We start from the raw sequence: 24,959 nt of genomic DNA on the forward strand, positions 1-24,959 counted from the left end.
CATGCTTAACTGTTAAACTAAAGGTTCAAGCCCCAAAAATAGCCTCAAAAAGTGACAGCAAAATAAATAATTCTAATTCAGGGCTCTGTTTTAACTATCTGAGTGCATGATCTAAAACGCGTATGTGCTTAATGTTGCTGTGCCAGGTGTATGGTTCAAAGGTTTTTACTTAGTCTCTTAATTAATAATAGGTTTATTTTGGGAGTAACATGCAATAAACCAATCACAGTGCCATCTCCCATTCCCTTTAAAATCAAGTTGTACGTGTAGTGGTTCTATGCAGAGGAAATAGATCTGCAAAGGGAAATTTTACCTGTGCAACAAGCAGAGTGAACACATTTTGTGCATCTGCCTAAATGTAGTCGTATATTACTGTTGTTGAAGTAACAATGAAATACTGTGCTTTTAATTTCAGACCTACTTTTTCTTGGTCCCTCACGCAGTAGATTTTCAGTGCCTCAACATAGTAATGCACATTTGACCATGCCTCATTTAAAGACCAACATGGAAGTACATTTGCTATTAAAAAATATTGACACTGAATTGAGAAATGACTTTGCCATCGGTCTGAAACGTGCACAGGGAGAGAGGGTTTGTAGTCGTCTGTTCTGTCTGCTAATGTGTTCCTTTAAAACATGTAGCATCACTTATTTTCACCACTGTCACCAAGCGTGTTTTCATTGGCCAGCAAACTGCCAAGGGACATTACTGTCAGCTGCCATTTACATTAGATGACACTGTGACCACAGTGTAATGAGAAAGATGTGAATTCTCACCCTCTCCCCTCTACTCTTAACTTCCACAGGCGGAACCTCACCAAGCTGTCGTTGATCTTCAGCCACATGCTGGCTGAGCTGAAGGCCATCTTCCCAAACGGTCTGTTTCAGGGTGATAACTTCCGCATCACCAAGGCAGATGCTGCAGAGTTCTGGAGACATGCTTTTGGCGATAAGTGAGTAATTGATTTACACATATAAATGTATATTTCTCCAGTGGCTCCACCGTGGCATCCTGGAGCCCTTTGGGGTCCTTCCCAAGAAAATTAGTTTATTTCATCACTTAATAAGAAGTTACCGCAGTAAGAGAATAAATAATTACTATATATTAAGTGACATCTTTGCTCTTCTTTTACGGTAGTTACAGATAATGAGTATCTTCTCTCAGGCAAATGTATGGTCATTGAATGAAGAAGTCTGTGGCCAAAAGCATGTCCTCATGTCCTTGATATGAAAATGTTGGAACACACATACTATACCAGTTGGGTTGAAACTGAATGCAGCACAAAAGTAAACCAGCCATAGGAGCAATGCAGCAGCTGACCAAAAATAGGACCACCATTGGAAAACTAAGTTCTGTAATGCTTTGCGTGCATTTAAGTTTAAGAGAGATCACATCAGGCCAGTTTTCATGACCTCGATTTGGATGTGCTCAAATAGTCTTTTAACAAATGGCATTTCCTCTTTTTAATAAAAAAATAGTCAAATAATAATTTTATCTTGACAGAAACTGTAGTTCATGTTTATATATTTAGAGGTTTCACTGGTGTGTTAGATGCAGGTTCTGTATAGTTAGTAAACTGCTCATGATGCACTCAAGAATCATGTAACTGGCCAGTTAACCCCAAGTTAAAATCAAGACTGTGTGTCTGGGGGGGGTCGATGTTTGATTTCAGGGTTTGCAAGGGAATGTCATCATCTGGTGTTTTGTGATGTATGTTACAGGACCATCGTGCCTTGGAAGGTCTTCCGTCAGTCTCTGCACGAGTTCCATCCCATCAGCTCGGGACTGGAGGCCATGGCGCTCAAGTCCACCATAGACCTCACCTGCAACGACTACATCTCTGTTTTTGAGTTTGACATCTTCACGAGGCTATTTCAGGTAGGGAACACGCACGCCGCGTCAAACTCTGCACCTTCTCTCCTTGTTTTATCATTCGCTTGTGAGTTAGTTAGAGAAGAAATGTGCAAAAGGATTACAGTGACGTAGAGTGCCAGTCATTCATGGAAGTTTGTTCTCCTTGGTAAAGGAAACAAATTTCATTTAAAGCTGCACATAATGAACTTAAACTAATCTGCCACATCTTTTTTCGGCTAACTCTATCAAGTCGTTAGCAGGACGTCTGCTGACACATTCACACTGTCAGACGCAGCGGAAGTTGGAACTTTCTGTGACTCCGCTCACACAGTGCAGACAGAAATGTTTGAAAGTGATTTTGTCCTTTTCCATGGTCGTCTGTTGTTGCCTCACAAGGTCCAGACAAGTATGTGTTCCACCATCTAAAGTCACACTGAGATCCCTCTCAAGGACAGTCTTCTTTATATATTCTCCCCTGAGGTTGTACTTTCTGACACTGACCACAGGAGAAGCACACTGCACATACGCTGCGAAATGTACTGATGTAAAGGGCAACCATTAATACTTTGTAATGAAATATACAAGGCAGAAGGAAACAGCCCATTTGTTTTTTAATCATTATAGAATGAAGCAGCAGGAGAAAGGACAATGGATAAAATGTGGTAGAGGATGAGAAGGGCAGTTCATCAGGCAGCATCTTCAGCTTATCCTTTGTATGCAAGCATGTTGTATCAGCATCAGATATTATTAAATGAAAACCGTTTAGACTATGAAGAAACTTAAGTGTTTCCTATGTTAACCTAACTCGCTGTTTTAATTTGCATTATCCCAAACCTCTTGCATCTTATCTGGTGTGCATTAGTGTATGTTATTTACTCCCTCAGTAGCATTATCTCTGGCTGCTTGTGTTCAGGGCACCAACAGGCTTAATGAAGCCTAAACAGATTACAGACATTTTCTATGACACTCCCTCATACAGAAAAAGACCTCCTCTAAATGCCCTTAAACTCAGAAGAGGAAGTGAGCCTGTGGCCATTTTAAGCTGTCTCTTTGATATGCAGTAGACTCTGCTTTTTATTACATTAAGGGCCCTTCAAAGGTCTCATTTCATACTGTATCTTAGGGCTGAAGGATACCATGGTGATTATAAACCAATATTTTTGAGCAGTGTTTGCTTGCTCTGCTCAGTAAACTGTACGCAGAGCTGGTCTACAGTGAACTGATGTCCAAATGACAAGAGGCAACTAAAAATACATGTACTGGATATAACATTACTGAGCACACATTTGTTTACCCACACAGCTAGTCTGTTATCACATTAAACCAAAGGTCATAGGATGCATCCAAACCGGAGCCCAGTAAAGGAGACGATTATGACTTGTCATTTCCTGTGTGCATAAATAACAGAGGGAGAGAACAACCCCTCTTTGTCATTCAGCCTAATAAAGACGGTGTGATTTGATATATTAATAACTCTTGTATAGTTGTAACCATGGTTCTGACCTGTGCAGCTCATTTTCACTGTTGTGTTAATTGTACTTCCTTTCACACGCCAGACACATTGGTGAGAGCAATTGCAGAACCTATTACTCACTGCTGCACTAGGTCAACGTGCATTTGAGTACTATGAATTATATATTTAAATTAAAAAAATCTAAGTCTTCACCTTTAACTGTTAGAATGGTTTGAATCGATTTGGGTCAAGAAGTCTTTAAAGAAAGTTGTCTTTCACCCGCTTTATATAGAATATGGTGAACAGTCTGCTAGTTTCCATATAACCTTCCTAATTCTGTGACCCTGGATGATACCAAATGAGGTCAAATGAGTTGTGTTCTGGGTTGAAAATTCAGCTTAAACAACCTTTTTATGTTGTGTGACCCAGATTGAAATGACCATTGTAAATCACACTGATGTTTAAGCTGCTCCATTACTCTCCTCTTGCTGTTACTGCTGTGTCGAGTCACTCACTCATCAGATGAGTCACTCTCCCCTCTCTCTCTCGTGTGTGTGTGTGTGTGTGTGTGTGTGTGTGTGTGCGTGTGTACGTGCGTATGTGTGTGTAGCCTTGGTCGTCCCTGCTGCGAAACTGGAACAGCTTGGCAGTTACTCACCCAGGGTACATGGCCTTCCTCACCTACGATGAGGTCAAAGCACGGCTACAGAAGTTCATTCACAAGCCGGGCAGGTGAGACACACAAATGTAGACAAATGTACCTCGAAGTCTATTCAAATTTCAGGAGCATGTACTTGGGGCAGTGTGAGTGACAGTTATTTTAGCCAATTTTGGTAATGCGATGCATCAGTTAAACCATGTTCATGTGTTTCCGTGGGCAGGAGTGTGGTTCACTGTAGTTCCCAGGTCGTATTTTCACCCCCGCTCTTGAGATCACAGATTTTAGTCTCATCTCTTACACTGCACATGAACACATTGTATATAAATGAAAATTGTCAATTGCTTACAGACAGGGCTCAAGTTCAGTCTTGGTTTCACAGACAATTATGCTTCTCTGTGTGTGTGGCACACTGCAGTACTGGTACCTAGCATCAATGGTGTGATTGTACACTGAAGGCTGATGTCACTGTTTAGGCCTGGCCTGTGTACAGCCATGTTGACATCTGAGTGGTTAATGGCTAATTTGAGTGCAGCATTTGGACACTACAAATTATTGCAAGTTTTAACTTTTTAACTTTTAGCAGTTGAATATTGTACTTTGAAAATTCTCCCTCCTGTCCCGTCAGGAAATGTTTGTGTCAGCATCGATCGATTAATGTGATGCTCAGTTGCCAGTGGTCTCAAGCTTGCCCTGAATGCCTCTAACGAAGACAGGCTGCTTTGCACGGGGAGTTGTTAACCCCTAGAGCTGATTTTGTTAATTTCCTGATACAAATTTGTACATTTTATTCATGCATACAAATAAGCATCCAGGAAATATTAGATAATAAAGTGAGTGGCCCATGTCAGACTCAAGCAGCCTCTTATAGCCACTCCTACTTTTCCATTCTCTGTCTATATCACCGTCATAGGCAGCAGTGCCTCAACATATTCCAGTTTACCTGACTATGGACTGATGAACCAGCAAAGTATAGCACCCTTCTTACCTGCAAATACTGATGAAGGAACTCACAACCATGCCACAGGTTGATCCTGGCTACTTCCTGTAGCATTGATGAGTTTTTCATGTGATACATGTTCAGACCATTTTCAATGATCATGCACATTAGGTTAAATTGCAGAGGGGCTATTTTCATGCAAAGTTCCTACTATATATACTTTAATTTGGTTCATAAAAAGTGATGTGCATACTCGAAGAATGTGTGTCTTCTTGTGCACAATTTGCAAAGACTATTTGTAGTCCCTGCTATTTGATCTCTATATTAAATGTAACAACGTGTGACCCTTTTTTGTCCCTCCCCAGTTACATCTTCCGACTGAGTTGTACGCGGCTGGGCCAGTGGGCGATCGGCTACGTGACAGCAGATGGAAACATACTGCAGACCATTCCTCACAATAAACCTCTCTTCCAGGCCCTCATAGATGGCTTCAGGGAAGGATTGTAAGTGCACTGGCATTTTGTTTGGCACTCTTCTATCTGTCATTTTCTTGGGGGTTTACATCTGGACCTCTGATCAGCCATTTTGTGGCTGGGTTTCAGTCTTCCATTTGATGCAGTTCAAAAAAAGGATATATAAGTCAAACTTCCTTTCATGTGTAGGGCTCTTTTGTCATTTCTCCTTTTCTCTCCTCTCCCCACAAGGCACGCATGGCTGCAGCTGTTTCGCATCCCACAACTGAATCTGCCCTCAGCCTTAAACCAATCCAGCCATATCATATTGCTTGTTCCCATAATTCTGCTGTTATCATAACCAGAATATAACTGTTGGTTTCTAATATACAGCTCAGTCAGTGGTCTACGTGGCTGGCGTGAAACTCATCTTCTCATGCCAGCGTTGATTCTTTAGTCTAATGAAAGCTGTGGTTGGTCTTTCACAACCTGTAATCAAGTGCTAATTTAAACTGGGAAATCCTATACAGGAAATCGCTTGCATGCACAAAACATTTATCAGATGATAATTACAGCATGTGACCCACTTGAAATGGTCACATACTGTTCATGCATCAACTCGGTGTTCGTTAATACACGTTGCATTAATAGATTGAACAGATGTTTTCATTACCTCTGCCTGTTAAGGTTACATGCAGTACAATCATACTAACTAATAATGATGATGATAACTTTTAAAGGAAAATGCCTGTGGAACTACCCGAGGATACCTAATGGGAACTTCTCTGTGTAGCCTCTAAGATTATGTTCCTCTGCTCCTGCAGCTATTTATTCCCTGACGGCCGGACGCAAAACCCTGACCTGACAGGACTGTGTGAGCCTTCGCCTCAAGACCACATCAAAGTCACACAGGTCAGAGCAGTGTGCTTCTCAGGCTGCATCCTCAGTCTCTTATATCTTATACAAACCTGTTGGTCTTTGGCATTTTATTATAAAGGTCAAATGATGTTGTTTTTTTTCGGGTGGACACACAGGAAAGGAAAGATCTAAGTTGAAAAAAAGTGATGTGGCAGTGCAGAGCACAGCCGAAAGGAGAAGTAGAAGACTTGATAAGTCAGCCCACAGGAACTGAGTTGGTCGAGCTCAAGAAACAGAATAAGGAATAGATTTGAACAAGACAGTCAGAGAGCGCATACCGCCCAACAGTCCCCATATACAATCATATTTAAATTTACTAGATGCACATCTTTATATGGATTTTCACACTCATAAACATCAGTCCCCTAAACATGCATGATTTTTTTCCATCAAGACCCATGAATTATTCTCTGAGAAATCAACATAGATGTTTAAAAACACCCTATCTCACAATGTTATCCTTGATCTACCCCCTGATCTGGATCCGCAATTTGATGGGTTCTTCCCTGACCCATACCACATCCTTCCAAGTTTTGTTTCGTTTTTGTGTAATTATGCCAACAGACGAATGTCAATGAAAACACAACCTCCTGTACGAAGGTCAGAAGCATGGTTCTAAAGAAAACTGGACTAAAATGATCGCCTTGTTTAGAAAGAACAGAGATAGTGAAGTAAATCTGCAAATACAGAGAAGACGGCAAAGCATTAACATTTGCAGTACGAGGACCGTTGCTTAACCTTCTATAATATTTTATGCAGGATGTTTAGGCTCTAATGTTGAGTCATCTTTTTTAAGAGTGTGACAGTTAACCTCAAGTAAAATGTTAGGACGTGACTTTGAGTGTAAAATAAGGAGAGAAATTTTTTTTTAAAAAGACACACTGCAGAAGTTATATGCGTCAAACAAATTGGTCCTTTGTCAGTGCAGGCTGTCTAAATTGTTAAGTTTAACAGGAAATCCGTATCTGGCCTGAAATGAGTCATACTGTAATCACATGAAAAGGCTCCTTTTGAATATGAAAAAAACCTATCTGTAAATTGTAAAATATTGTCAAAGAATATCCACCTTGTTGAACCCTAAACAGTCTCAAACTTGTTAGGTTTATATATCTGCTCAGAATTCTGTGAGGGATTTTATGAACAGATTAATTTGCTTGAGAACAGGACAGGACAGAAACTAAAAACACGCCCCCGCACTTTGACTCTGCTTCAGATCCTCCTAGGCTCTTTGGAAATGATCTCAGGTGGTGTTATTATCGTATCATTTTACTCTGCGTTTTGGAACCGTGGGCTCATATCTGTCTCATTTTTTCTTTACCCCCCCAGGAGCAATATGAGCTGTATTGTGAGATGGGCTCCACTTTCCAGCTGTGTAAGATCTGTGCGGAGAATGACAAGGATGTGAAGATTGAGCCCTGTGGCCATCTCATGTGCACCTCCTGTCTCACTGCCTGGCAGGTAAGAGAGTGGGCGGATTGAAGGGGTTTGTGTGGGTTGCTTGCTCCGAGTTAAGTGCCATAACTCAAACCTGTTAAGAGGAAAACTTGCAGTTGAAGTGCCCTTGTGTACAGACATAACAGGCAAATAGAAGCACACAACCCGCTTTCATCTCCTGTGTGCTGCTGCATCTGCTTGTGTTCCAGGAATCAGAGGGTCAGGGGACGGGCTGTCCCTTCTGTCGCTGTGAGATAAAGGGTACAGAGCCCATTGTCGTGGATCCTTTTGACCCCAAGGACCCCAACAGCGGGGGCTCCTGCAGGGGCATGTTCGGTGCCGAAGGATCCCCATCACCGTGCTATGACGACGACGATGACGACAGACTTGAAGACCCCCACCTAATGATGAGCAAACTTGCTTGCACAAAGGTAAGACCGTGCCAAGACCATGACATAATTGAGACAAATAGGATTTGCTCAAAGTTTCCATTCATGACACTGGGCGAGCTGTTTTTTTTCCACTGATAAAACACAGCAGCACTTGGTTGAGTTGGTTTGATGCCCTGGGTGCTGTTCATGGGTTCCTGCTGTCCTCCTCTCTTCTCTGTTTTTCTGAGAGACCCGTCTCAGTGCAGATAAAACACTCCCTGCTTTGCCCTTTTCACTTTTTGTGCACTTCAAGCTCTCGGCTCATATCTGAAGTCTTTCAGCTCCATCTTTCATGGTGTTTGATATGTGGGGCATTCTCCTACCCTGCATCTTTTATGTGCCTCTGGAGGAGCTCTGTGTGCATTAGTCTGCTTATAGCGTAAATGAATACCTGAGATCACACACCCTTTGATGTGGTCCCTGGAATTTCTTGGGCTTTGTTTGCTGACCCAGTCTCTGTCTCATCCTTGACTACTACTACATCGTTAAATGTACTCGTTCACTGTGAAGTACTTGGCTGTGCTTCATAAGTATTTTGTGTAGATTTGTGTTTGTTCCACTTTCTTAGTTACTCCTGTAAAATCGGTGTATTTCATTGAGATGCGTAAAATACATTTCAATACAAACGAGTCCAGTACCAAATCTAATCTAATATAAACAGCAGGTTAAGACGAGATCAGACGCAACAGTCATCAGGTAAAGGGATTACAAATATTATTATAATACAATACAATGAGAACTATAGTCTTTTTCTTTATTAAAAAATTAGAATGAAACAAATGCCACTTTCAATGTGAAATGTTGTTATTATCATACGTTATGTGATATGATTTAAAAACCCCTGTCATCCTGCTCTAGGTAGAGATAACCTCAGACCATGCAAAGAGAAATAGGATGATCACTGTAGTGCTGTGTTTTCCTTTTAATCCGTACACAACACTGATAGTTTACATCAAAACTCAGTGTGGTTATGTAACATTAGCTGCATCTCACATCGGCAGCTGCATTCGTCATGTGGTTCATCTCCGGAGCAAAAGCTGATTGTGTGAAGTTGTTTCCCATGTAGCAGAATTGAACGTATGTCCTGCTCTGCTGTTGTAAATGTGATCCAGGTGGAGCGGCCCCCGTCACCCATGTCCATGGCTCCTCAGTCCTCTCTCCCCCCTGTACCACCAAGGCTAGACCTGCTCCCACCACACAGAACGCCCAACCCCACTGGTGCCTCCAGCCCCGGAGTCACCACTAAGGTAAATACACAACCAAGGTAATACCTTGTTCAGGCAGGGGAGGACATTAAAATAATAGTTTGGTCTAAATGTAGATAAATGGAAATGAGATACCCATCAGATGTCGGTGTATTCATCTAAATAATGTTTATTGTTGATTGTAGCCACAAATGGTTTCGCTACTAAATGGATAATCTATGTGTGGAAGACAACAGCACGGAGTTGGATTTCACATCTACACTGTGTGTCGTCTTAATGGGCTCCCTTCATCTCTGTTTCGTCCCCTCAGGCAGCATCTCACCACAAAGACAAGCCTCTCCCCCTCCCCCCAGCGCTGAGGGACCTTCCCCCTCCTCCTCCACCAGACCGACCCCACACTTCTGGGGCGGGCCCCGATGGACGGCTGCAGAGGCGTCCCTTACCCTGCACTCCTGGGGAGCCCCCTCGAGATAAGCTCCCTCCTACACCTCCAAACCGGCTGCTGGCCGACTGGAACTCCCGGCCTGTTCCCAAGGCCCCCACCTCCTCTTCCTCGTCCTCGTCGTCCTCATCCTCCCAAGTGTCCAGTCTGGGAGGGGACATCCGAGCCGGTGTCAGGGAACTCTCCAACCGACACTCCCTCCCGTTGGCGCTGCCCTCGGCTCTGGACACCCGCTCAGATTCTCAGAAGAACAACAGCTCCCTCAGTCTGGATCACCAGCTGGTCAGGAACCACAAAACACTGCACACTTAACTATCATTTGATTTAATGTGTAGCACTGGTTACTACTACAAGCTCAAAGATAGTAGGAAAGTAAAACAACTGAAATTATCCAGTAGACGCTTATAGTTTCTGTAGCAGGTCATTCCTGACAGATCACTACACAGTCACTGTTTGATCACAACAGCAGAGCCATGACATTCAAAGTGTATTTGTCTCTTCTGGTACAGCCGTCAGGAAGGATTGACATTAATTGCAATATGCTAATTCACTCTCTTTCCAAATCTTAGCAAGAAAGCAAATGAGCTTGTTTTGCCAAAATGCAAAAATATTCCATTAATGTGATTTGTTTTTTGTTTTTCTATTTTGATTGTGAAAATATTCTTATTAAATTAAGATTATTTGCTTTATTTCCAGAATTTTGCTGCAATAGGTGCTCAAGATTATGACAACCCCAAAGTAAAGCCCTCATCCTCAGCCAACGCCATCTACGCACTGGCAAACAGGTACGTTGTATTGGCCCCATAATGGAAAGAAAATTATTTTAGTTAACTTGATGATCACAATGTATATTAAGGATTTCTACAAAGCACGTACAACACATTTGACTTAATTTAGGAAGTTTGTTCCTCTCAGATATCTCAGCCCTTAGCGTTTAAGGTTTTCTAAATCCACTTCTACCGTAAATAATCTGGGGTTGTTTATTTGCAGATCATCTCAAGCCCTGAGGGCAGTGGCAGGAGAGGAGGCACGTGACAGTGAGGAGGAGTCGGAGTACATGATCCCGTCCTCTCGCCCTGTCCTGCCCCCCATCGCCTCACCACCTGTAGGGGAGATCCCACCAGTACCGCGGCCCCCACAACCTCAGCCTCTCTCTGCACTCCAGACACAGACCCAAGCTTCCACACACAACTCAAGGTATTCACACTTAATGAATCCACTTCCAGGTTAGTTGTTGCAGGGTTGTATAACACTGTTATTTAATTGTTGTTGTTTTCTGTGGAAGGTTGGCAATGGCTGAGCTGGAGGATGGACCTCAAATGTATGAAGCCATGTACAACATCCAGTCCAGGGCGCAACAAGCCAGAGATTCAGGTATTTGGATTCACAAACCTTTTTTACCTGCGCCAACGTTTTTTTTCCGTCAGTGTTTGTTTGTTTGATTGTTTTTTTTATGCCTCTGTGCCGGCAACAGCGAGTGGCCGGAGGCATTATGTTCTCGGGTTGTCCCATTCCGGTGAACACAATATCTCAAGAATGCTTTGAGGGAATTTCTTATGAGTTTATTTTTTTTAACATTTACGTTTATTTCTCTGAGAGTAATTCATTGATTTAGATGCAATTCAGTGCAATGTGGTGCTGATCTAAATAGAAATCCAGACCTAGTAGAATTTAGGGGGGTTTTAAAAGGGAACTTTGGCCTGAGTGGAGGTATGTGCTCTACTGATTGTAGTTCTACTTCAAACTAGGATTAGCTGGACAAGAGTATTTGAGATCAGTATTTACTATTGTGCAAAAAGAAATGTAAACTGTTATCGGCATATCATACAGACACGTACATTCTTTTAAATCTCGGTCAAACCTCCTCACCCACCACTCGTTGCACCCAAGAAAAAAAAAAGTGTACATGTTCATGCAAACATGCTTTCATAAGCTGTTTTGACAGATTGTTCTTTCTCAAAAAATTATTTGTGTTATCTACTTTAAAATAAACCCTTTATGGACTCATGAATCTGAACATTAGAATATTAGATTGACTCAAAAACAAGATTCTCCCTTTAGTCTGTTTGCCTTAACGTAAATAATAACATTTCTGTGCACAGTTGTGAGTCATCTGAAGCCGTTTTAGAGAATTTAATGATCAATGTTTTTGTTAATGAAACAAATACTGTAGTGCTTATGAATTATTTGACTTCCCTCCAGATTACTCGGAGTTGCCCCCTCTGGCATTGACCAACGGTCCCCCAGACCACACAGTCGATGACAGGGAAGAGGAGGAAAATGGCTACGACTTCCCAAAACCGCGGCTCCCCATGCCCCTTGCCCGACGGACCCTTTCCGAACTGGCAGGATCCTCTTCTTCCTCATCATCCTCATCATCATCCTCCATGGCTGCTTTCGGCCGCCTTTCTTTAGATTCAGACGCTGGAGCTGCAGCACGTAAGTATAATAAGCTTTGAAAAATGGACAACCAAAAACTTGCATTATGGGTGACCCAGTGCTTCCTTCCCATCCTTTCCTTTTTTGTTATTACACATATTGTTTCTGATATCGACAGAACTAGAGACAGCAGCTTTATTTCCAGGTACTATTAATCAATAAGGAAATGACACACAGAGCTTTTAGGTACATACAAACCTCTCCAAGCATGTGAAGAACGTTGTTTTATTTTTGTACGGGAGTGATGTAATCATTTTGAATGAGCAGGACTTCAGTGCAACATGGGAGTGTTGCTTTAAAGGATTTCTGTTGAGTCAGTATCCCAGAGCTTACTGAAGGAGTGATGACAAGACATTTCCCTCTCGATGGTGCTGATGTGAAGCCTTTTAGTGGTGAAAGCCACAGTCCTAAACGGTTGTCTGTGTCTTCATGCTTCAATCTTCTCGAGAGTAATCTCAGCGTCGGAGCAGCCAGCTGACATTTACCTCCTGTGGTGACTGCCAGGTGTCTGAGTTCCACTTGAGACCTGAACCTCTGTGTTTGAGGAGCAATTAACAAGCCCTCACATCATAATTGAACCCTTTGAGTGATTTATTAAAGGTCACTGCAGTGGAAAGGTCAACCAGTTCCCCATATATACAGTATAATTAACACGTAGCTTACCCCAGACATACTCATGTTGTCTGATACAGACTCCAAATTACACTAATCACATACTCTCTCAAGTTAAAGTCATTCACATGAACCTTTTAACTATTTACAAGTAGTTGTTCTTGTTTCAGAATTAACCACACGTCAAAGCTAGAGTTTGTTTAAACCCTTTGGCTTCTTCTCGTTTCTTCAGCCTTCTCAGAGCCGGTGGAAGCACCAGAGAGACCTCCGAAGCCTCTGCCCAGACGAATCAACTCAGAGCGTCGACCCAGCCCCGTCCCCCCCTTCTCTGTACCGCCCACTGGTGGAGCAACGGGAGGAGAAGCCAACTCTCAAATCAGTAGCGAGATAGAGCACCTCATGAGTCAGGGATACTCTTACCAGGACATCCAGAAAGCACTGTTGATTGCACAGAACAATATTGAAATGGCCAAGAATATCCTACGCGAGTTTGTCTCCATTCCCTCCACCGCTCATATTCTGACATAGCACACTCCCTGTGCCTGTCTCTCGCGTTTGCTCTCTCGCCCTAGCTTGGCCCGGCCTGGTTGGGTTTAGGTTGGCACAGCCCAAAGCCCATCGCCTGCAGCACTACCTCTGGTGCTGGCTGACGCCCCTACGCCCCTTGTGGATTTTAACTGGCTGTCAATCCAGCGAGCTCACGGCATCTCTGGGACTCAGCGTCCTGCACTCCATGCGCTTTCAACAGTGTCTGGCCTTCTTAAAAACTGTTAGAGCAGGCCTCCTCTTTTTCAAGAACATCTCCGTGGAACCGGCCGAGCACATGTGGAACAATGACGGGACGCCACAAGACGCAAGACTTTTCGTAAGAAATGTTGAGAAGACGGATTCTTCTCTTTCATGTCGAAGCATTTTGCGGAAAATGTAACCAACACCTCACAAATTAAACTAAAAATGTATATCTATATGAAAATTTAATATATGAGTAAATATATATTAAATGTGTATAATATATACAGTACGTGCATATACAGTATGCGAAAATGATTTCAGCTTTGAGGGTCGCTGTTGGTACAAGTGATATGGGTGGACAGGGACCAGATCAAAGGGGGGTGTGGCCCTCTGTCGGACTAAGGGATGTGAGAGTGTGGAGAGGTGAGGAAGAGTCGGGGAGTCTTCCTCACTAGGACGTGTTGGCCAGCAGCAGCTTAGAAGACATGCAGCAGAGCTTTTTTCCATGATGAATTCAGTCTGTTATGGCCTTTGATTAACAACGTTGCTTTGGTACTTTTTCTGTTTTTTAGAAAGACATCCTTGTTTTTATCGTGTTGTGTTTTTCAAAGTAGCATGACGATGGTTTCAGGTCGGGGCTGCTGTCTGGCAGCGTGTGTGTCCACGTGTGAGTGTGCGTCTGTGTATGTGAGCATGCATGACGACTGTGTGTCTGCCAGACCTGCTCTTTGTGACCTGCTCTTAAACGAACCCTGTTCCTGTACATCATGAATGTGGAATTAGAGTCTGTGTATTCCGACTCGCGCTCTGTAAACGTACTACTGCTCTAACTCATGGCAGGGCCTAGTGTAGCTTGGAGCCTGACGATGAGATTATTAGAGGACGTACTAATGTCGACAACCCTGCAGTACCAGACGGGCTAGTGCTGCGTGATCCGTGGCGGCTGAAATTTGTTTTCGTTTTGTCTTCGTCTAACTTCACTGGCTGGCTGGTTCAGGTTTCTGGCTCCAGCTCAGGCCAGTGATTTTTGAAACAAAAAAAAAAAACTGTTATTGATTTACTTTGGTAATATATTATTGTACTATGATCATCAATATTGTTATTATAATTAATTCAGAAGTGCTTCACTGCTGCTACTATTGTTAGTGCTAAACAATTAAGCCTTAAATGTACATTTGTGAATATTGTGTTTAACAGTCATCCTGTTTCTTTAAAGTGACAGTATCACCCATGTTCCAGTCCGTAATGTAGCATACTTGAAAGTACAAACGGCTTGTGAGCTTGCAGCCCTCTCAAGCTGTCGACTCCTTTTTTTTTTTTTTCTTTTTTTTTCTAGGTAGACTGTTATAGCAACAGTAATAAAGCAAACAAATTGCTTTGTGTTTGGAAAGCAGCCATTTTCTAATAGTCAGGCTTCTCCTTCACATCAGTTTCCTTTCGCACCTCTGATCTGAAAGAGTGAGGCTATTAAAAAAGAAAAGAAGTAGGCTCATGGGTTTGCTGGCCCACCCCCAAGTCTAAACTGAAACCTGTATTTGGGCCGACTGTAAGAATTAACTCAGGAATAAAGTTGATCTGAACTTGTGGAGTTCACCCTGGCTGTCAAAAAAAGAAAAGGAGGAGATCCATTGGCTGAGACAGCAGCTCACTTGTCAGGTGACATGTTGCCAAAAGCATCCGCTCAATGAAGTCACACAAGTAGCCTATTACCTTTATTTTCTCACATTATAACTTGCACATTTTTTGTTATTACGCATATTGTTTCTGATATTGACAGAACTAGAGACAGCAGCTTTATTTCCAGGTACTATGAATGAATAAGGAAATGACACACAGAGCTTTTAGGTACATACAAACCTCTGCCAGCATATGAAGAATGTTGTTTTATTTTTTTTACCGGAGGGTATCGAAGACACATCAATAGCTAATCAGCCCTAGTTTACTCTGGGTTTTACTGTGTGTTGACTGGAAGCTATCTCCGCGCTGTCTGACCATCCTCTAGTTCTTCTTATTCTTTATGTTCCTAGTTGCCTTGAGAAACGTCTTGAATGATGGGTAATGAACGGGGAGGCCCCCAAACCTCAATACTGTACCAATGTTATGTTGATGTTTTTGAGGACGGCGCTGTCCTGTATTTTTTACCGTTTAGTTTTTTTCGCACAGCATACCAATTTGTGCTTTGATACTGTCACTCTAAAGAAGACGAAAAAAGCAAATTGTATAAAGTCAGTGATATGAATAGAAAAAAAGTTGCTGTTTTGTTTCATTTTGCATTCCTGTACATGTATTTTGTTCCAAAGGATTTGTTTACTTCTGTGAATAATTCTGTGAGCAGTGCCATACGTTTAGAGATCTTCACCATGTGTAGAGTCCGGCCTTGTTTTTTTTCAGGAGAGTTTGTAGGTATTGGTTTGTACCTCATGATCTCTGAAGGCAAGATTGTGCAGTATTGCTTGTATTAATGTGTCTCCTCTGAATCGTCAGTCGCATCAGGCCTCATCTGAGGGAGCTGACGTGCTGATCTGTGAATAGCTTTGTTTCCCTCTCACCTAAAAGATGGATCGTGTCCCAGATCAGTTCTTGGCCTCAGTGATGCTCGACGCCTACCAGCCCCCAGCCCCCAGTCCCTCTGCTGGGGTACTTCAGCTTTCTGCCAGGAGAGGGAGATGTTGTTCCATGTAGCTGTGTTGCTTCTCATCAGTAAAAGGCATTCATTAACTTTTTGATGGTTTTTAAAGCTCATATCACTTTGGAAGTATGCACAGTGCTGTTAATAAAACGATAAGCAAAAGCCATCACACGCCTCTCCTCTGATTATTTATTCAAAGATGTTTAGCTTGTAGATTTAATTAGGGCCCGAGCACCTCCGGTGGGAGGCCCTGTTGTATTTCGAAGGATTTGTATTTCCCTTTTGGGGCTTTTTCAGGGCCTAGACATGCTCAAATTGTTACCAAAGTTTGCAGGGAATTCAAAACCCCAAAAAGTAATTGTATTCTGGAGTAATTTGAAATGGGCGTGGCAAAATGGCTCACCTACGGAAAAGCCCCTCAGTTAGCTTTCACTGATCCTCACGAAAATGAGGACAATTGTGTATCATAACCAGATGCACAAAAAAGTCTCTCAGTGCATTATGAAAAAGGCAACAGGAAGTCGAACATTTTGGATTTAGTGGTCAATTTGGCCATTTCCCACATTTTTACTTTGACGAACTTGTCCCAGGGCTTTCATCAGATCAACTTCATATTGAGATGAATGTCATCTCAACAAGATGGAGATATAAACTACCTCGAATTTCGCGTTTTCGTCACACGGTGTGACCGTGCCGTGGCGTCAAAGTTTGATTACACGCCATCAAAACACGAGGTTGTGTATCTTTGACATACATGGTGCAATCGACTCCAAACTAGACATGTAAGACAAGAGTCCCGGCCTGATGACATCTACACAGAAATCATGACTTAAGATCACAGCGCCCCCTGGTGGAAACAGGAAATGTCTTGTTTTTTGCATGTCTTGCACTTGGATGTATTCCTCCTCATCTACTGACCGCAGCCATGTCAAACTGTGTCAAATGGGTCTCAAGACATTGATAATGTAGGCATAAGATTACTGTGACTTTTCATTAAACGCCATATTAATGGCATGGCGTTAAAGCTCATCGACTCGCTGTGACACACGATATTGCTGTAACTTCAGTGTTCATGGTTCCATCTCACTCAAACTACATGTGTGTATCAACAGCCCCTCCCCTGCAGACATTAATATGGTTTTAAGGAATGGGCGAGGCAAAACAACTGACTAGCGCCCCCTAAAGTGCAGCCCCGGCACTACGATTGGCCGATATGTACAAAAATCGAGAGGGACATGTTTTCATGACAAACAAAAAAGTCTCTTGGATAGATATGCTACACCAAACAGGAAGCCCGCCATTTTGGCTTTGGTGGACATTTCGGCCATTTACTCTGATGAACTTGTCCTTGGGCTTTCATCAGATCAACTTCAACTTCTGTGAATGTCATCTCAACAAGATGGAGATATAAACTACCTCGGTATGTTTGATTTCATCACACGGTGTGACCGTGGCGTGGCATAGAATTTTGATGATTCGCCAAAAAAGGGATTTATTATAACTCATCATTACAGCGCCACCTGCTGGCTACAGGAAGTGACATGTTTTATACTTTGATACACTGCTCCTGGCTGCTTTACAATAAACAGCTCAAAAGAGCTCAGTCAAGTCATTGGATCATGGTCAGAATTGTGACGTTTCCTCAAACCGTGTAAACATTGATGTGCGGCGAAGGTTCATCCTTTGCCAAAGGACACGATGTTGTCATAACTCCACTGTGCATTGTCCTATCACTACCAAACTTCTGTCTCATGATCAGACACCAAGCCTGAACAGCTCTATGTGTCAATATTTCCTCAGTGTCATAGCTACTGATTTGGCATGAAACAGGAAGTACTTTGTAAATCCACTCTGCATTATCCAACCGGCTCCGAATTACTGACCTATGTTTACAATTCTGACCTGAACAGCTCCATATATTAATATTAGTTCAGGGTCATAGCGCCACCTACTGATCAGTGTGAAAATTAAATTGTTGTAAAATTATCCAATTGAAACAAAATTGCTAATGCTACCTAGTTATTATTACAATTGTCCCAATGCATGCAAATGGTTTCAAAACATTTATTAACCTGTTTAATAAAAGTTGTCTTTTTACAGTAAAACCAAAACAATTTACTATTCACGATTTCTCAGTATTTTACTTACTTATTAAACGGGTTGAATTTATGCACTGACTTTTGAATGGGTTAATAATGTAAAATTGAAAGCAAAAAAGTATTTTAAGGCAAATACTTTCAAGGCTAAATGTAACAGAGCCAACATTAATGTTATTCACATGTTTTTCCTCCATTGACGAGAGTCTAGTGAAGTCGAAGAGGAGGAGGAATCAGAAACTGTGCAGGACTCAGTGTGACTCAGTTCTCTGCTGATGGTCTTGTCTGTCGTGAAAGTTCAGTAATGCATTCGATAATTACATTCAAAAAAACTAAATCTGATTTGACTGCCCGGCTGCTAGATCTAATCAGCATCATATCTGAGAGCCACATTGTTTTAAAGTATTACCAGATTTAATAAACTTCTATTCTGTGCACCAACACACTGCTAAAGGTTCATGTGTTTCTGCAGAAGAGAAACAATAATATGGCAGCATGCTGTTACTTGCAGGAACATTTATTTACAGGTTAGTATTTTCCCAATGTTTCCTATAAAAGATATTAACTATAGCAAAAAATGTAGCTCTTTTCAAAATAACTATTTAATTTAAACCCAAGTAAATATTCATATATTAGGTTTAACAGTTAAAACTTTAATCTTGTCTGTAGACACATTCTTTAGTTGAGTTGGACTGTGGTGCATTGACAAAAAGTAATTCTACATTAAGCAAACTATCACTGACTTTAATGTGTTAACTGAAGTGAACAAATTCAACACCCTTGCTACTCATCCTGTATCCTTCCTCCATCCATCCATCCATTCATCCATCAATCCATTCTTCCATCCATTCATCCATCAATCCATTCTTCCATCCATTCATCCATCCATCCGGAAACTTCCTTGGAAAATGATTAAGAAACCTGGGACAGAAATAATAAAAGAAAACCAAATACCTCAGTCTGAAAAGAAAAATATAATTTTCACTCAAACAGACACTTTCTCATTTCCTCTTTTCTTTTCAATTAACAGTCAATCTTTATTTGGTATAATTCAAAAAAACTACAAACAGTGGCTTTGTTGGTAAATTGGTTTGAATGCCATCGATGACATTAACTTAAACTCTGAGGCATTAAAAGGCATTTAACAGATTTCATACATCCACAACAATTTGACAGTGGTAGTTCCTAAAACAATAAAAACAGCAGGAACAGAAAACAGACCAACAGAGAAGAGGAAGGGAGAGTTAGCCGGCTGCACGGAGCAGCTTGATTGGTAGCTGTTGTCCAACTTGATTTGCATATCTGGAGTCACAGTTCCCCCTCCTCAGTAGTCATACATGTTATATTGTCAAAACATGAAAATACACTTACACAGAGCGTGTGTTGATTTAAAGCGTCTCACGTCTGAGGTGGAATCCGTTTCTCTCTGATCCAACAGATTATTTCATGTTTCAGTCGACACATGAATTCATTCATTCATTAAACAGAAACGTGTCTTTTTCTGATAACGAGGTCGACTTCATGCCGTGAACCATATTTATCATGGACCGATAATCCTCATCCTTCCTCTTAAAAAAAGAAATAAAAACCACTCCAGTAATAATTTCATTCACATTAAAAAAAGACGACGGTTTCACATTAGAGAAACACAACACAACTGCATGGAGGATAAAAACAAAAACAAATCAGTGCACTGAACATTAAAAGTGGCCGTAACTAAATAGATAATGTGACTGAGTTCAAAAACACACGTAAGATACAAAACTAGATTGTGAAGGAAAGACACGACCAAGAAACCAGAACTAGAAATAATGTTAATCCTTAATAGTCAAATCCTGAACAGATTATTCACCCGTCTTTTAAAAATATGTTCTTTAGTATACACAAAGTGTGAGGTGTACAGACAGGAGCGTAAACTGTAGATGGTGTGAACGATGTGGGAGTAAATTACCTAAATGTTTGATTTCAGAGCTAAAAGGCAACATTATTGAGAAAAGGCTGGAGATCGTTTATTGAGGGAAACATCCCATAAAATTCAGTGTGCAGACTTGAGCAGAACAGAAAACGTAAAAAAAAAAAAAAAAAAAATACAAACAGGAGGACTACAACTATCCAAACTCTCCCTGCTCTGTATTAAGAGCACCAGAACGACTTAAAACACTACCTGGTCATTTATTTTTGGTTGTTGTTTTTTTTTCTATTGTTATTTTAAATAAAGAAATATATACACAGATTATAATATATACACTTTTGATAAAGAGCTGTGTCAGGCTGCTCTGCAGTGATTGCTTTGCCTGAGGTGACGCTCAGTCACATATAAAAACAGTCCCTGGTCAACTTTGTGCTCTATATGTTTGTTCTACAGACGATCAGCATTTTACACGGCTCGCGCAAACGAGAGCTACGGTCTAAGGTCAGTCCTTTCGTTTGAAGGCAGAAGATTTATTCGCAGGATTGTGTCGTTAAAGCTCGAGGTGCATTCCAGGAGAAATGTGCGTGGATGTGACGGAACAGGAAGCAGAAGTTGCAGCTCAAATCAACTGTCGTCCATTGGGATATTAACTGACGGACGACTGATCTGATAAGGAGATCTGGTGGAAGCTTGAAGGCATCAGCAGGTATGAGCCTGAGAGGGAAGAACAGGAGCAGCAGCTGAAATCACCTCCTCACTTCTGCACGTCCAGGTGCTCACCACCCTTTACTGCAGAAACAAACACATAGGAGGGGTGGAGGGTGTTCAATTTAAAAAGGGAATGGTATATTCAGAAACAAGTTCATCTTTGGTCTGAGCTCGATCACTTTGACGTACCTGGTCGCTGGGAGATAGTTTTTCCCCGTTGACCCCGAGGAGAATGGCTTCCTCTGTGTTGTCACTTTTCATCTCCACCACGATGTTGTCTTTGTTGGATTTCTCTTTGGTGCTGCAAGACCAGGAATATGCTCAAAAACATGATATTCACTAGATCTAGATTTTTATTTAGATCTGCACCAAACTGCTCATGAATATCAAGATCCATAAATTATTCTCGAAGACATTAAGGAAAATGTTTTAAAATCCCACTATGTTAAACAAAACGTAAAAAAATCCTAGGTTTGCCCCCTGATCTGGAGCTGCACCAAAGTAAAAAAAGTTGAGTACTTTTTTTACATAATACTGCCAACTAACAAACAAACAGACAAAAACATAAACTCTTTGACAAAGGTAATAAAATCACTGAGGGGGATGTTGTTAAATTATGGAAACACATAATGCATTATCTCAGTGGCCTGTACAAGTGGTAATAAGATGATATGAGGTGGCTCTGAAGAAAAATAGGTAAAACAGAAGATTAAAAACTGATCCTATTCTAAAACACATTTTAATTTAAAGCACAAACTTTCTCTTGCACTCACAGGTCTTGTTTTCCTGATCGGCCACAGATTTTTCCCTTTTTGTAGAGGAAGTAGAGCACACTCCCCAAGATGGCAAGCAGCAGGATGCAGATAATGATGACTGCAATGATCACACCATTGCTCTCTGGGGGAGAAAGAACACAAGAACAACCACAGGATCACTGACTGTAACAGGAATGAGATGACGAGGTGATGCCAGAGAGTCGGATACAGGAGGATCACGTTTGGCAGGTGATGTAGCATTCCACAGTGTGTGGCAGCAGGAGATGGCCTTTTACAGTGTCTAAAAAGAGTGCAGCACATAGCATTATTCAGGTGACCTAAACCTGGCAACCTAAAGAAAGGAAGGTTACAGGAGGAGTGTAGAAGCAGAGCTGTGTGCTCCTATAACAGCATGACAACATGCACAGGAGGAGGTGGAGATGAACAACTCAATGATGGTTGGATGTTTTGTTCATCGGAAGAGAGAAAGGGGGGAGGGTCAGATGAGAGAAAGGTGCTGTGGAAAGGTGCTGTGGAGGAGAAGAAGATGGAAGCTTTTTTGCCTTGGACATCGAGAGGTGTGGGAGAATCTGCAGCAGCGGATCATACAAACCTTTCTTTTTCTTAAGTGGGATATCTGCTCCTGCTTTAACTGAGAAAAACCACAAGAGCACAGTTATCAGAGGGCGGCTGGATGTGTTAGTGAGCATATATCTGCAGGCCAACAGTACACACACACACATCCCTGTGATTCTAAGTCAGTGAGGACACTTGGCCTAATACATTCCCTAGCCCCTTACAACTAAATATCTAACCCTAAATCAGGGGGGCTTGAACCTGCTCACCTATTTATCCACCTACATCTACCCCACACATAATACCCCAAAGTCACATTACCAGGGGGACATTCTGGGTCAGAAGCACATGAGTGACTCCGCCTCAGCCTGGCTAACCCTAACCCTAACCTCCAGACCCTAACCCTTACCCAAATTCCAACCCTAACCCTAAACTAAACACTAACCCAAACCCTTAACCCTACAATAAAATCGTAATCCTCAAACAGGCATTTGGAAAAGTGAGGACCTGCTCCCCAAAGGTCCTCACTCTGTAAGTTCTATGCTAAGGTCCTCACAAAGATACAAGAACAAGTAGACACATACACACGCACATTCATCAGAGGTCAGAACTGAGCACAACAGATGTTTAATTTGATCTTATCTCATCTTATTTGTCATTTGAAGCTAAACATCGACTGTGGTCAGTAGCCCAGCAGTCGTATCCCTTGAGCAGAGAGCATCTCTGGTTAATCTCATGTAACTGGTGCTTTGCAAGAAACAACAACACAGAGCCGTTTTCCTCTGAGGGGCTGGATATTTCCTGGCATGACTTACAAGAGAGAGGGAGAGGGAGAGGGAGAGAGAGAGAGCACAAGGCAGCAGCAGTAATGGGAGTCAGGAGACTCTCTTTGAGTGCATTTAAAGCATCAGCTGCTTTCTAGAGTCACATTGATCTCGTGTGTGTTTGCGGTTGTGTGCTGTGTATGTATCTGCACGTCCTAAAATACCCATTACTCATAACGTTCCTCTTTGGAGATGGTAAACCATGGCAGTAATTTCAAATGCAATTTGGTAGAAACCTCCTCTTATTCAGCAACGTTTGCTTTCTCACATATTTTTTAATTCATATGTAATAATCACGTATTTATAAGTAAAATAAGTAAAATTATGTAATAACTAGAGGAAAAAACCTAAGGGCGGTGTCAACAAATAAGACAATAGAGCTAAGTCGGAGCTGTCACTAATCAACAGTGCTGTGAAGACCTCTCTGTCTTGCGTAGTTATTGCAGGAGCCTTGATGTCCAGTTTTCCTCTGTCAGTCTCATTCTGTCTGTGTGACTCTCTGAGGAATAAGTCATGATTCTTGATGAAAACCATCATGCACGTTTAGGGGATTGATATGTATGAGTGTGTGCAGATCTAAATAAGTGAATCTACTGCATTAAAATTTTACATTGTGGGAAAGTTGTTCCGTTGAATGATATTTTAGTATTTAATTGGATTTTAATTGATCTTGTCATTTTTTAAACTCTTTGTAGGTGATTTTTTCTTGCTTTTTTTAAACGGGGCAGTGCAGACTTGACTGTGGTCTTACCTGTGGTAGAGGAAATAGCAGTGCTAGTGGTGGTGGTGTCTTGTGTGGTCGTGTGTATAGCTGAAAACAGGTAGAGGCACAGAGGGGAGGACACTCCAGGTTAACACACTGGGGGGAGGAAGGGGGAGCATTTGACAGCCACACAGCTTCATGACACAACATGGACAACAACGCTGGTTAAAAATGACAACACGGCAACACGTTCCAGCGTGTGGCAGAGCCGGACGCCTTCAGACAAAGTGAAAATAAAACAAAGAATTGACAGAGGCTGTAAGGAAACGTGCACGCATATAAACACTGTTGCTTTTAAAAACCCGTTAAAAAGCAACAGATTTAAGTCGGAGCTGTCACTAATCAACACTGCTGTGAAGACCTCTCTGTCTTGCGAAGTTATTGCAGGAGCCTTGATGTCCAGTTTTCCTCTGTCAGTCTCATTCTGTCTGTGTGACTCTCTGAGGAGCGGCCCACCCACAGCGGAAATGGAATAATGTCTGTAAACCACAGAACCCTAAACATGCAGTTGATCATCTCGCTCTCTAGTATTAACACCGTTTTCGGTTATGGGCGGATTACCTTGAAACTTGGTGGAAAGATGTTGTATTGATCAGGAAAGAACACATTCAAATTTGGATTATTTTCCCGCTTTCTGTAACATTGTGAGCATTGATGACATTCGTTGATTTCTCAGAGAATAATTCATGATTCTTGATGAAAACCATCATGCACGTTTAGGGGATTGATATGTATGAATCTGAATCTACTGAATTTAAATTTTACATTGTGGGAAAGTTGTTCTGCTGAATGATATTTTAGTATTTAATTGGATTTTAATTGATCTTGTCATTTTTTAAACTCATTGTAGGTGATTTTTTCTTACTTTTTTTAAACGGGGCAGTGCAGACTTGACTGTGGTCTTACCTGTGGTAGAGGAAATAGCAGTGCTAGTGGTGGTGGTGTCTTGTGTGGTCGTGTGTATAGCTGAAAACAGGTAGAGGCACAGAGGGGAGGACACTCCAGGTTAACACACTGGGGGGAGGAAGGGGGAGCATTTGACAGCCACACAGCTTCATGACACAACATGGACAACAACGCTGGTTAAAAATGACAACACGGCAACACGTTCCAGCGTGTGGCAGAG

At 41.8% G+C, this 24,959-nt stretch overlaps 2 protein-coding genes across 6 annotated transcripts in view; one reads left to right on the plus strand and one right to left on the minus strand.

The window, feature by feature from the left end:
* Positions 1-16,365, plus strand: part of cbl (Cbl proto-oncogene, E3 ubiquitin protein ligase) — a 35,762-nt gene extending 19,397 nt beyond the window's left edge. Inside the window, exons 3-16 of the mRNA XM_035155221.2 lie at positions 806-952; positions 1,722-1,878; positions 3,918-4,039; positions 5,271-5,408; positions 6,182-6,269; positions 7,602-7,733; positions 7,919-8,140; positions 9,253-9,387; positions 9,656-10,069; positions 10,484-10,572; positions 10,778-10,984; positions 11,073-11,161; positions 11,990-12,226; positions 13,071-16,365. Of these exons, the coding sequence (XP_035011112.1) occupies positions 806-952; positions 1,722-1,878; positions 3,918-4,039; positions 5,271-5,408; positions 6,182-6,269; positions 7,602-7,733; positions 7,919-8,140; positions 9,253-9,387; positions 9,656-10,069; positions 10,484-10,572; positions 10,778-10,984; positions 11,073-11,161; positions 11,990-12,226; positions 13,071-13,366 (2,473 nt within the window). The 3' untranslated portion in view covers positions 13,367-16,365. The remainder of the gene's footprint in view (positions 1-805; positions 953-1,721; positions 1,879-3,917; positions 4,040-5,270; positions 5,409-6,181; positions 6,270-7,601; positions 7,734-7,918; positions 8,141-9,252; positions 9,388-9,655; positions 10,070-10,483; positions 10,573-10,777; positions 10,985-11,072; positions 11,162-11,989; positions 12,227-13,070) is intronic.
* A 2,941-nt stretch (positions 16,366-19,306) lies between these two features.
* The window catches only part of mcamb (melanoma cell adhesion molecule b), a 34,197-nt gene continuing 28,544 nt past the window's right edge, over positions 19,307-24,959 (minus strand). The window contains exons 13-18 of one of the 5 annotated variants that reach the window (XM_035155222.2): positions 24,740-24,799; positions 23,822-23,881; positions 22,284-22,322; positions 21,689-21,812; positions 21,105-21,216; positions 19,307-20,996 (exon numbers count right to left, since the gene is read on the minus strand). In XM_035155222.2, coding sequence (XP_035011113.2) covers positions 20,994-20,996; positions 21,105-21,216; positions 21,689-21,812; positions 22,284-22,322; positions 23,822-23,881; positions 24,740-24,799 — 398 coding nt within the window. In that variant the 3' untranslated portion in view covers positions 19,307-20,993. The remainder of the gene's footprint in view (positions 20,997-21,104; positions 21,217-21,688; positions 21,813-22,283; positions 22,323-23,821; positions 23,882-24,739; positions 24,800-24,959) is intronic. The other 4 variants (XM_035155224.2, XM_035155223.2, XM_035155225.2 and 1 more) reach the window with 4 other exon arrangements.

Source organism: Hippoglossus stenolepis, chromosome 4 (genome assembly GCF_022539355.2).
Source record: "Hippoglossus stenolepis isolate QCI-W04-F060 chromosome 4, HSTE1.2, whole genome shotgun sequence".
Classification (NCBI taxonomy): domain Eukaryota; kingdom Metazoa; phylum Chordata; class Actinopteri; order Pleuronectiformes; family Pleuronectidae; genus Hippoglossus; species Hippoglossus stenolepis.